This window comes from Trichoplusia ni, chromosome 14 (assembly GCF_003590095.1).
Source record: "Trichoplusia ni isolate ovarian cell line Hi5 chromosome 14, tn1, whole genome shotgun sequence".
Taxonomy (NCBI): Eukaryota; Metazoa; Arthropoda; class Insecta; order Lepidoptera; family Noctuidae; genus Trichoplusia; species Trichoplusia ni.
This window is the reverse complement of record NC_039491.1, coordinates 3333728-3345339: the sequence shown is the minus strand read 5'-3', so window position 1 is coordinate 3345339 and position 11612 is coordinate 3333728. Positions and strand designations below refer to the sequence as shown.

Genomic DNA, 11612 nt, shown 5'->3' with positions numbered 1-11612 from the left:
CAGACTGGGCGAGGTTTCTTTCGAGGTGTTTGTCATCATCAAGCTATTTTTAAAAAAGAAACGTTTTTAATATGAATTTGTGATACAACGATAATGTTATTAATTCTTTTGTTTTGTATTTAACAATGAAGCGAATTTTGTTTTTACTTTCTGTGACGATTTGCGTAAGAAGTCAAGTTTCGGAGACTGGAGCGTTTAATCCTAACTACAACAACTATCCTCAGCAGTCGTACCCGGATAGTAATCAGAATGCAACACTTTACCGTCCAAATTCGCAAGTACCTTACGGAAGCTTTCCAGTAAATGGAAACGATTATAATGCTGGTCAGAGTTCGTTCTACAATGACAATTTTAACTCAGATAATTATGGAGACAACGACAATGAAGTAGATCCACAAAACACGGCTACATATTATGCCGGTTTGGATTACGAGGAAAGGTACCGGTGCCCTCCAAATTGGATCAGATTTAGGGAGTCGTGTTATCGTTTCACCAAGTCTCCAGATCGTCCCAGAAATGAAGCTCGTAAAATTTGTTTGGCATACGAAGCTGACTTGGCATCCGTCAATAGCCCTGAGGAGCACGGATTTATTATAACACATCTAATGAAATTGGATCCGCAGAAGGGTTCTTGGTACATTGGTGCTCACCAGCAGTCCCCAGGGTATTGGTCTAATGACGCTGACGGATCTCAGCTTACTGGTCTAGAAAATGCGTTCTTTACTGATGAGACATCAATATACACTAGTTATAACTTACAACCTCGTGATTACTTAGTGTACAAATTTTCTCACCAACTAGGCCGTTGGGGCCTATTCCCTGTTGAAGGCAATCAATACTACCATTTTATATGTGAAGGACAAACACAAAGACTGCACTATCTTATTGAAGAAGAAAGATCATTTACATATGGTTTAGAAACATATGATCCGGAGAGAATTCCCAGAGGTCCTTACTTCATAAAAGAGCCAGTGGACACTATTTATGATCCAATGAGAAACTATCATGTCCAATTGACTTGCATTGCAGGTGGTTATCCAGCACCTGTTTACAAATGGTTTAGAGAAGAATACCAGGTAGACAAACCTATTTATACTGAAATTGATCCTTTAGTAGATACAAGATTTGTTCTAAGTGGTGGAACATTAATGATCTACAATCCTGACACTGATAAAGATAATGCTAAATACCACTGTACAGCTTCAAACAAGTTTGGTACAATTAGGTCAGAATCGGTTCGGTTGTCATTTGGTTATATTAGAGAATTCAATCAAAAGAGATCAGTTGAAAGTGGCAATCAATATTGGGGCAAAGTAATGTACTGTTATCCACCCTCATATTATCCTGCTGTAAATTTCTTGTGGGCTCGAAACTATTTTCCCAATCTTGTTGAAGAAGACAAGCGAGTGTTTGTATCTTATGATGGAGGTCTCTACTTTTCTGCTTTGGAAACAATAGACAGGGGCAATTACAGTTGTAATGTTATGAGCAAGGTATCAGACGCTGGTCGTAACGGACCATTCTTCCCCCTGTATGTTTATCCTCATTCAGATTATCAACATCTTAAATTTCCTAACAACTTCCCAAAAGTTTTCCCTGAAGCACCTTTTGTTGGACAAGAGGTTCGTTTAGAGTGTGTGTCTTTTGGATATCCAGTGCCTTCTTATAATTGGACTAGAAGAAATGGCAATTTACCAAGAAAAGCTCACCTTAGTAATTATGATCGAGTTTTAACAATACCCAATGTAGGAGTAGAAGATGAAGGTGAATATGTCTGTGATGTAAAGAATGATCGAGCACACATTTCTAATACAGTTTTTCTAAGAGTACAAGCTGAGCCAAACTTTACTATACCTCTGGCTAATAAGCACATGGACAATAAAGGTGAATTACATTGGAATTGTGAAGCATTCGGCATTCCAGATGTCAATTATACTTGGTGGAAAAATGGTGAAAAACTTGCAATGGAGACTTTACAACCCGAAGATAGAGATCGCTACATAATACAAGATAATGTATTAATAATGAAGTACTTAGATCCTGTCAGAGATCCAGGCATGTACCAGTGTGAAGCTAGAAATCAATTGAAAGCAAGTTATTCAACAGGTCAACTAAGAGTTTTGTCTTTAAAGCCTTCTTTTAAAAAACATCCTCTTGAGTCTGAAACATATGGCTCTGAAGGTGGCAATGTTACATTGAAGTGTAATCCTGAAGCAGCTCCTAAACCAACATTTACTTGGAAAAAAGATAATATTGTTATTGGAGCTGGTGGAAAGAGATTTATATCGGAAACAGGAAACCTAATAATCCGCCAATTGTCAAGAGATGATGAGGGTGTTTACACATGTGTAGCTAAGAACCAATATGGAACGGACGAAAGCAGAGGACGACTGATAGTTTTGCGTGCTCCGCGCTTCCTTGAAAGATTACCTCCACGAATCACTACTCAAGTTAATCAGGTAGTATTTTTACATTGCAATGCAGAAATAGACCCTATGCTAGATACAGCATACTTCTGGCACCACAATGGCATTCGCATGAAAGAGGCAGCTGATTTATATGCTGACAAAAGAATAAAAATAGATGGAGGTGAGCTCACTATTCTCAATGTAAGTTTATCCGATGTCGGTGATTACGAATGTATCGTGAAATCTGCTATAGGACGTATCTCCTCGCATACTCAATTACGCATCGAAGGACCTCCTGGTCCCCCTGGTGGCTTACAGACATTGAATATTCAGCGCTCATCAGTAACCCTTGAATGGACTGACAGCAATTCCAATGGCCGGCCCATCACAAGCTACATGGTCACTGGACGCACACACTGGAATTCAACTTGGTATACAATTAGCGATAATGTGGCGAATGTAATAGAAATTGATCGATACAATGGGCGGAAACGAGCTACTATAAGTACAACGTTAATGCCATGGGCGATTTATGAGTTCCGTGTTCAAGCTGTAAACCTTTTAGGTGCAGGAAAACCTTCGGCACCAAGCCCACAATTTTCTACTCCAGCTGATAAGCCTTACCAACCACCAGCTAAAGTTGGAGGAGGTGGGGGAAAGACTGGCGACCTTACCATTACTTGGCAAACATTGCCACCCTCTCTACAGAATGGCCCCGGTATATATTACAAGATATTCTGGCGACGTAATGGAACTGAGGTCGAATTCCAGTCCTTATCTCTCAAAAAGTATGGTAATATCGGAACTTATGTTGTCCATATATCAACAACATATTTTTATACTCCTTACGATGTAAAGGTTCAAGCTTACAACGATGTAGGTGCGGGACCAGAGAGTGCTGTCGTGACCATATATTCTGCAGAAGACATGCCTCAGGTTGCACCTCAAATGGTTTACGCCAGATCCTTCAACTCTACATCTCTTAATGTTACATGGAACCCTATAGATCAGTCGCGTGAAAGATTGCGTGGTAAGCTGATCGGACATCGTCTTAAGTATTGGAAGCAAGCGAACAAGGAGGAGGAATGTATCTACTACCTGTCAAGGACAACGCGTCACTGGGCTCTCATAGTAGGGTTGCAACCTGATACTTACTATTTTGTTAAGGTAATTAAAGCTTTTTATTAACTTATTACTGTATCCATAGTTTGTTGCATTTTATATAACAACTCATTTATCAAAAAATTTCAGGTAATGGCATTCAATTCAGCTGGCGAGGGTCCGGAGAGTGAGCGCTACTTGGAGCGAACATTCCGAAAGGCTCCGCAGAAGCCACCAGCATCAGTGAACGTGTGGGCGTATAATCCCACTACTGTGCGTGTCGTGTGGCGTTATGTGCAGCCCACCGACGAGGAAGAACCATTGCTTGGATATAAGGTAAATGTCCTTGTTGGTTTTATTATAACATAATGTGAGTGGTTAGGGTATTCAAATTGTTCTCTCAATAGTTAATATTTATAAAAATATTTATGAGCTATGAGGTAGAGCCTCGGGTCGAGTCTGGATGAGGTTAGCACAGGACCGTAGAAATTGGCACGAAAAAGGGGAGGCCTATGCCCAGCAGTGGGAGGATAAAGGCTGTGGATGATGATGATGATGATGATGAGGTAGAGCAATGAGGAATTAAAGCTTTCGAATCGTTTTATAAACATGCCCATGTTTCCATTTTTAGGTGAGAGTTTGGGAAATCGATCAAGATATGAGCACCGCGAATGACACAATTGTACCAGTGGAACACAAATTAGAAGCATATGTAATGAATCTCACTCCAGGCAAATCATATAATCTACGTGTACTTGCGTACTCTAATGGAGGTGATGGCAGAATGTCGTCCCCAGCTATCACCTTCCAAATGGGAGACTATCACACCGACTCTTACGGTTACTCTGCAAGAAGCTCTGCTAATACACTGAATGTACAAAGATTATTCTTGACAGCTTTACTTTTACTTGTTACTTTAAGGGTAATTTCGTGATGTAACTTTAACTTAAGCATTCAGTTTTTTGTTATTTATATTCGGTTGTGATATGCATCCGGCCATTAGTATTTGACCAGAAATGTATGTATTTGTAACCTTCAATTTGTAAGAAATGTTAAACATTTTTTTCTTTATATATGTTTTCAACTATTGATTGTGACAAGGTAGCACAAAGGCTTTATATTTTTTGTGTTTCTTGAACAAATAGTTTTCTTTAAAATAGTTCAGAAATCATAGCGACTCAATTAGCAAGCGTGTATAATACGTAGTTTTCAATAACTTTTACATATTGTATGTATAATATCCTATTTTTATATATTCGATTACCTGTCAATTTTTGTTGACAATAAGTAATGTACTGAAAATGATATTCATAATTTTTAAGTAAGATTTCTTGTATATTAGGGTTCATATCACATAGTGTAGATTAAGGCTGCAATTTTGTAAAGGATGCTACACCCGCAAAAACGCATACTTAAATAATTGTTGCTCTTTATTGTAATGTTAATTACAATAAAAAGTATTTATGCAGCTTAGTTTTTACGAGCACCTTTTCGTTTTTTTTTCGATTTCATTGATGTGGAGTCATTCCACGTCTCCGTAAACCGGTCAGCTCCGCATCATTGAAAAGCTCCATAGCTGTGATGCATTTTATCCTACCGTTTGCAATTAATTGTGTAGCATCTTTTAATAAAAAGTATTTTTTAATGTAGGTACGACCAATCCGAGCCATTTTATCACTGATCTGATTTATTTCAAAGTATATTTTTATTATGTTTATACTTATTGTTTTTATAATATATTTTCCAAGGTATTGTTAACAATCGTTATTAATTTTCGGTAGCCTAGGCTTCAAGTATGGCAGCTAGACTTAAAGGCATTGAAATTAATTACTTTTTGTGCAAATGTTTACAAAATATTTTTATTATTTCTAATGTTAATAATTATAACAAAATCAAGAACTTTTACAAAGGTAGTACACATCCCGCCTAAAAAATGCCTGCTAAATGAATCTCCATATTTCCGATCAATATTTGTAGCAAACTAGGTTAAGAAATTTATATGAAATGCCTTATGAATGTTAAGATTATGATTGTAATATGTACTTGTTTCCAGTAAAAAATAAATATTAAAGAGAAATCAAAAGTTTTCATTTAATGCTAGAAGTCTCATATCTCGCGTCTATTTTTAATTTCAATAGAGCGATTCCCAAACTTTTATACAACGCCACTTAGACTCATAATAATTAACAAAGCTTATGTTATGGGTACGGTACTAGATACTAATAAAATTGAATGCACAGTTAGCCGAGTGGTTGAGGTCACCACGCCAAACCGTGACGTGTTGCGGATTCGATCCCGGCGTAGGACAAACATTGTTGTGATCCATGATGACCCCATCTGGGTGTTGTTGTGCACGTGATTAATATTTTTGTGAAATTCCCGCGACCGAAGAATAGAAATACTTAAACCGGGAGTAGTTTTTTTTTTTTTAAATACGTATATTCATCTATTTTAATATATAAAATTCTCGTGTCATGATTACCGTACTCCGAAACGGCTTAACCGATTTTTACCTAATTTTTATGCGTATTCGGTAGGACTGAGAATCAGCTAACATCTATTTTTCATACCCCTAAGTGATAAGGGTTGCTCACACTAAAAAAAGATTTTTTATTTTTTGGACCAAATTTTTTTTTTTTTTTTTTTAATGTGGCATTAAAAATACATACAACTAGAAATAATTTATTAGGCAAAACAACGTCTGCTGGGTCAGCTAGTATATACATAAATATAGACAAATTACACCCAGACACAGAAGTAATATTCGTGACCATCATACAAACATTTGTCCTGGATGGGAATAAAACCCACAACCTCCGATATAGCAGTCAGGGCCACTAAGCACTGCAAGAGTCGCGCAGAGTATGCGAGAGCGAATCCGTGACTCTGGCTAAAGCAGTCGAAGGAGCCCGGGGTGTTTGTAGTCGGTGGAAGTCCGACATATCCCCACGCCGTGCCCTTGACGTGGTTGCCTTTCACCCCGGAAAAAAAGGACTACTAAGCACTAGACCAACAAGTCAGGCAAAATAGACAATAAGAACACAAGATATCAATGTAGACAATACTATATCTACGGAAAATGTGAACTTTTAATTCGGTTTACTTCGGTTCGGCTTACCTTCAAGACTGCTGTACTGATTGTCATGTATGTATTTGATTGAGTAACTTTGGGTATTATCAACAGTTCGGAATTGTTTTAGGACACTTAAGCACTGAAGGTGCTGTGTTCAAGGGCTTTCAATTACATATTATTAAAACTTTTGACACTCTTTTAATTATCATCAACATCATCCTGACTTACTGGTTAGTGCAAAATGTCTTCTTCCATACTTCACAGCTGACGTCATTTTTCGGCAGCTCGAAAATGGGTCCCTCACAAGCAGAGACTAGGGGTAGATTGAGATAGCCTGGAATGTCTACGCACAATAGGCCGATTTGGAGCCAACGTGCGGCAAAGAGCTCCATCACCAGTAAGTATGAATAATAATAACAAAGTTATAAACAAATCTTTATTAAAACTACCTTTGAACACTATATAATAATATTTTATCACAATTTCTTGTACTTCACCTTACGTTTTAAACACTTCGCATCTACATTGTCCAACAAATCGACGTCAATAGAATTCTTTCGTTTTAATAAACTACCATCTTCAGTGGGTTGAACTTGTTTAAGAGGGAGCAATCCTACTGCAAATGGTATGTTATTTTCTAAGGTGGAGTTTATATTTTCATCGTTCATACGAGGCGAGTTTTCTTTATTTAAATCATCACTTTCATTCATGATACTTCCCCACTGCTCTGCTTTATCATTAACAGGTCCTGTCAAATCTATTACAGAGTCTTGATAGGGAGATTCTGAAGTCATTGTATCGATTTGGCTATCAGCACTAGTGCTATGTTCGTTATTTCTATTATCATCATTATCGCCAGATTCCTTGGTATTTATGTCTAAATTATCCCATTGTAAACCACTTGACGTTATAGCTGCAGATAAATCAGCATTGCTGGTCTTCGTAGCATCTAGCTCTTTACTATTGTCCGAATCGTTGTCAAAAACATTAGAAACATTTAACTGATTAACGTTAAAATCTTGGACATTAGAGTCCGAATTTGTGTTATTTTGATCATCTTTTGCGGAGGCATTGTGTTTCTGAGCCATATTCATTTTGTTTTCAATATTCATTAGATCTTTTATTATTTCATCTCTTTCTTGAGCTCGTTGGTCAAGTTGGTTGCTATCCTCATAAGTGTTTTGTTCGTCGTCATGTCGTTTGGGTGTAGACATTAAGCAGTCTAGTGCATCTTCTTTAAAATCAGCACTTTGAGGCAGTTGAAGCCCGAAGTCATAACAATCTTCGTTTCTCCTCAAATCTTCTGCATTCAGAGGATTGTATTGTTGGCTTAAATTAGAACTCAAATGTGAACTTTTTGTATCAAGTAAAGAAATGCTAAAATTGGTATCTAAAGAAGTACTTGCTGGGCACAACTGTTCAATGACTCTGGCGTCATGCAATTGTTGATCTTCATAGTATTTTTTCACATCGTCACTCATAGATTTTGTGAAAAATTGCATATCTCCATCGATGCACGAAAAATCATGAGCATTAACATGATCTATTGAGTTATTGTTTTCTTGAAGCCGAGGATCTAAAACAACATAGTTTTGCTGTTCTGCAAATGATTCCAAATTATCCGGTAGTATTGCGTTCAAACTATTAATAGTGTCTTCCGTACGATTATACTGTGATGCATCCTTATCGTAATCATTGTTTGCGCCATAACCCTTATTGCCTAGTAACATTTCTCCGCGTTCTATAGATTTCGATAGGTCATCAATACTCTTGATTTCACTCGGGTCAGCTACTTTCTCTATAATGTTCGGTTGCTCTATGACTTCGTATTGTATTTCACTACTTTGAACCATATCAAGCAGTACTTGTTCGTTGACGTTTATGTATGAACCATCACCGGATTCGAATAGTATGGGTAAATCTGTTGGAAGACCGGCACTTTTCAATGCGTTGACATACTGAGACATAGCTGTACCGATTCCACTATTAGAAGTATCAGCTGAGCTACTAGGATTTGTGTTAGAATAGCTGGTGATAGTTTCATTCCCAATAGAGTGTTCTTTGGAGTAAGAGATGGTTGGATCTAGAACATTTGATGACACCGTTTGGTCCATGTACATAAGGTCATTGTCAAGGTTCATGTAGTTGCTGGAGGATTCAGGTCCGCAAATACTGTTTACGGCTTGTGAAAGAGTTACTCTGTCCATGTAGTCCTGCGAAAAACAAAGTATAGTGGGCAAATGATAATATTGGTCTAAATTGAGTTCCTTACGTCAATGAGACTTATGTAATTACCTGCATATGCCTAGTTTGCAGATGTTTTAACTGGTGTATGGCCTTTCGTGAGTCTTGTTCGCGACGAAGTAGTGCGCGTTCAGCTGCCCGCCCTAATGAACCAGCACCTTCCCAAGGTCCTGTACGCTATAAGTATAAAGAAATAAACGCGTTTAAACCTAGTTAAATATGCCTTTATAAGAATAAGTTAAGTCTATTTGACTAGATTTGTTTCTCTCTTAATGGAATATCAATCATAATATAGATATTTATATTATATTTATAGATATAAATATAGCGGAGCTTTTAGTATTTTCAATTATTAGTGGATTCTCCATCATTGTTGCAGATTAATTATTTATAAACTCTCATAATTATTCTCAATTTGTACTTCAATAGATAAAGGTAAACATTTTTGGTGGCACTTTTGTCATAGTATCTTTTGTCAATCTTTTGTTTTAAAACTGCTTGTAAATTATTAAAATTGTGGATATTACTATAAAAAGTTGAAACGAAGTTTGGCATTTTTAAGTAACGAATGGAGTTTAGTTATTATTGCAAATACGAAGTAAACGAAGAGTATCTATAGCTTATCATTTAAAAACATGTGCTACTAACTCGAACACTGGGCCTCCCACGGCGCGGCTTGATGGCTCGAGGGGCGTCTGAGTAGTCACCGGCAGCGGTACCGCCATTCTCAATGTCAAACGGGATTCGCACAACCATGTCCTGCTGAAAGTTTAGGTACCTATGTACACACCTACATAATGAAATTGCCTAATTTTACACAGCTTAGGGGACTTTGATATATTTTATAGACCAGTTAGGGACATAATAATCGCGAGTATCTATCTAAAATTCTAAATTGCTATTTGCATACTTTATTAACTCTATTCGAGCCGGTAGGTAAGTGAATTCGAAGGTATTCGTTAGATACAAACCTTATTCATTCTCCCGAGACTATCCACTGGCTGACTGGTGCTAGTAGCTGGTGCCAGCTGTGCAGACTGTTGAGCCTTAGTTTCATCCTTAAATGTTACAATAATTCATTGGAACTCGTTTTAAAGTAATAGGTATTTGTATTACCTTAGTAACTTCTACTTGGGGTAACTATAATCGAAAAAAAATCGACCAATATACCTATTTACTGTTGTTTTCGAGTAATTTCTACTAAAAATAATATATTTCCATACTAAGAACTTACCGCTATACCGCGGTCGGCACTTTATTAGACATTATCGGGAATACTAAATAATGTCAAGTACTAACTAATCATAAACTATTTCATGTTTAGAATCTCTAGATCTAGAGGGCTACGCTTTATTTTGTCCTATTAAAAAATGAAAGCTACATTTTTGTAAAGCAAAAAATCTTATGTGTTACAACTCCACTTATATTAAGCTTATATATGGTTCTAGGTAGGTAGAGCGGCTAAGATGCTTATCACAGATATTCAACAAACTGCTATTACCTGTGAATGCAAATCAATAAGTGATTGCGGAGGTCTGTTTATCACAACCGGTGGTGTGAACACTGGCATTTCACCTAGAATTAGTATTCTTTTAATATGGGTTTTAACCTAAATCAATCTCATAAACATTTAATTTGCAAACATGCAAACAAGTTATCTGTAATTTTACAGTAATTAATTACTACTTACTATTGTTGGCAATGCCGAGGCCTTCTTTAGTGACTTTTGAGAGTCCTTTGATCTTTAAGAACTGTGCCGCAGACACTAATTCGTCTAAGTTCTCCTCTAGACATTGAGTTTTCCCGCAGTACATGAATTCTACCAAACATTTTAATACACTGAAGCGCATCTTTAATATAATTAGCGGTTCGCCGGATTGCTTTTGTAACACCTCCTATAAATAATAGGCAGTACATTTAATAATAAAGTTTTGGTAAAACACTACTTTGCTGTGATTTGCATTTTGGTGGTACAAACACAATCTTAAGTCGATTGGATCATTAACAACTATATTTACCTAGGTGCCAAGCTATAGTTAACGTACATAGTGTTTTTTTGTTGATACTAAATAATTTGAACTAAAACATAATATATACGAACAGCTTTAGTTTCATTGCTTTTTTCATCTTTAAGGTGTTACAAACTCATAAATAATTAATTAGTCTGTTGATATAAGTATTTGAGAGTTCTTACCTGAAAGTAAGCACTACTTGCAGCAAGAACAGCTTTATGAACACGCAACGTATGAGAACTACACATAAGTGTCATGTCCACCAAAGACTGCATTTGTAATAATTTACCAAATCTTGACATCAAATGTTCAGAGTAGTCTTCATAATGAAGGCTGTAACGTATCGGGGCCATTTCAAGTTATCGCAACAGGATATTCATCACAACAAGCCGTTTTGTGACAAAAAATATGTCAATAAATTTGATAGGTTAAACAAAAGAGAAACGGTTATAATAATTGAATGGCATTTAAAAATTATTTATAGAACGTGTTTATGCTACCACAAAAGAGGTTATAGTAAAATTCGAAAAAGTAACCAATTGTTTATTCCTGGATTTATAAAGTATTGGAATTAATAAAAGCAAAGTGTTTTAATAGTGTTGGAGTCTTTTTAATCCATTAAAAATGCAGAAAAAAATAGTAAAATGTTAGAAACGAATTTATTACAAATTTGTATTTATGGTGGATAATTCCTTACCAACAGTAAAGGTAATAAATAAAGTTAGAAGACAACATATACATAATAAATTATATTACAATAAACGAATTCTATCA

At 36.4% G+C, this 11612-nt stretch overlaps 2 protein-coding genes across 4 annotated transcripts; one reads left to right on the top strand and one right to left on the bottom strand.

The window, feature by feature from the left end:
• The first annotated feature begins 9 nt into the window (after nt 1–9).
• On the top strand, nt 10–5580 carry LOC113500766 (contactin). Its single transcript, XM_026881655.1, has 3 exons — nt 10–3575; nt 3660–3845; nt 4141–5580. The coding sequence occupies exons 1-3, from the start codon at nt 126–128 to the stop codon at nt 4441–4443; spliced, it is 3939 nt and encodes a 1312-aa protein (XP_026737456.1). The 5' UTR covers nt 10–125; the 3' UTR covers nt 4444–5580.
• A 1423-nt stretch (nt 5581–7003) lies between these two features.
• On the bottom strand, nt 7004–11292 carry LOC113500768. Of its 3 annotated transcripts, none has more exons than XM_026881656.1 (7): nt 11021–11292; nt 10517–10721; nt 10328–10401; nt 9798–9884; nt 9475–9588; nt 8878–9003; nt 7004–8795 (listed from the first exon to the last, which is right to left on the bottom strand). In XM_026881656.1, the coding sequence occupies exons 1-7, from the start codon at nt 11189–11191 to the stop codon at nt 7059–7061; spliced, it is 2514 nt and encodes an 837-aa protein (XP_026737457.1). In that variant the 5' UTR covers nt 11192–11292; the 3' UTR covers nt 7004–7058. The 3 variants fall into 3 exon arrangements, with proteins under 3 accessions (XP_026737457.1, XP_026737458.1, XP_026737459.1); XM_026881657.1 differs by having other exon boundaries at nt 9475–9585; XM_026881658.1 differs by having other exon boundaries at nt 10517–10645; nt 11021–11111.
• Nucleotides 11293–11612: the final 320 nt, after the last annotated feature.

Bases quoted from the DNA above. Each gene is read 5' to 3' on its own strand.
- LOC113500766 (XM_026881655.1), top strand. From the start codon at position 126: ATGAAGCGAATTTTGTTTTTACTTTCTGTGACGATTTGCGTAAGAAGT. The intron at 3,576-3,659 runs GTAATTAAAGCT...AAAAAATTTCAG, and splicing joins ATACTTACTATTTTGTTAAG to GTAATGGCATTCAATTCAGC. The intron at 3,846-4,140 runs GTAAATGTCCTT...TTCCATTTTTAG, and splicing joins AACCATTGCTTGGATATAAG to GTGAGAGTTTGGGAAATCGA.
- LOC113500768 (XM_026881656.1), bottom strand. From the start codon at position 11,191: ATGGCCCCGATACGTTACAGCCTTCATTATGAAGACTACTCTGAACAT. The intron at 10,402-10,516 runs GTAAGTAGTAAT...TACTAATTCTAG, and splicing joins CCTCGGCATTGCCAACAATA to GTGAAATGCCAGTGTTCACA. The intron at 8,796-8,877 runs GTAATTACATAA...TGTTTTTCGCAG, and splicing joins TGCAAACTAGGCATATGCAG to GACTACATGGACAGAGTAAC.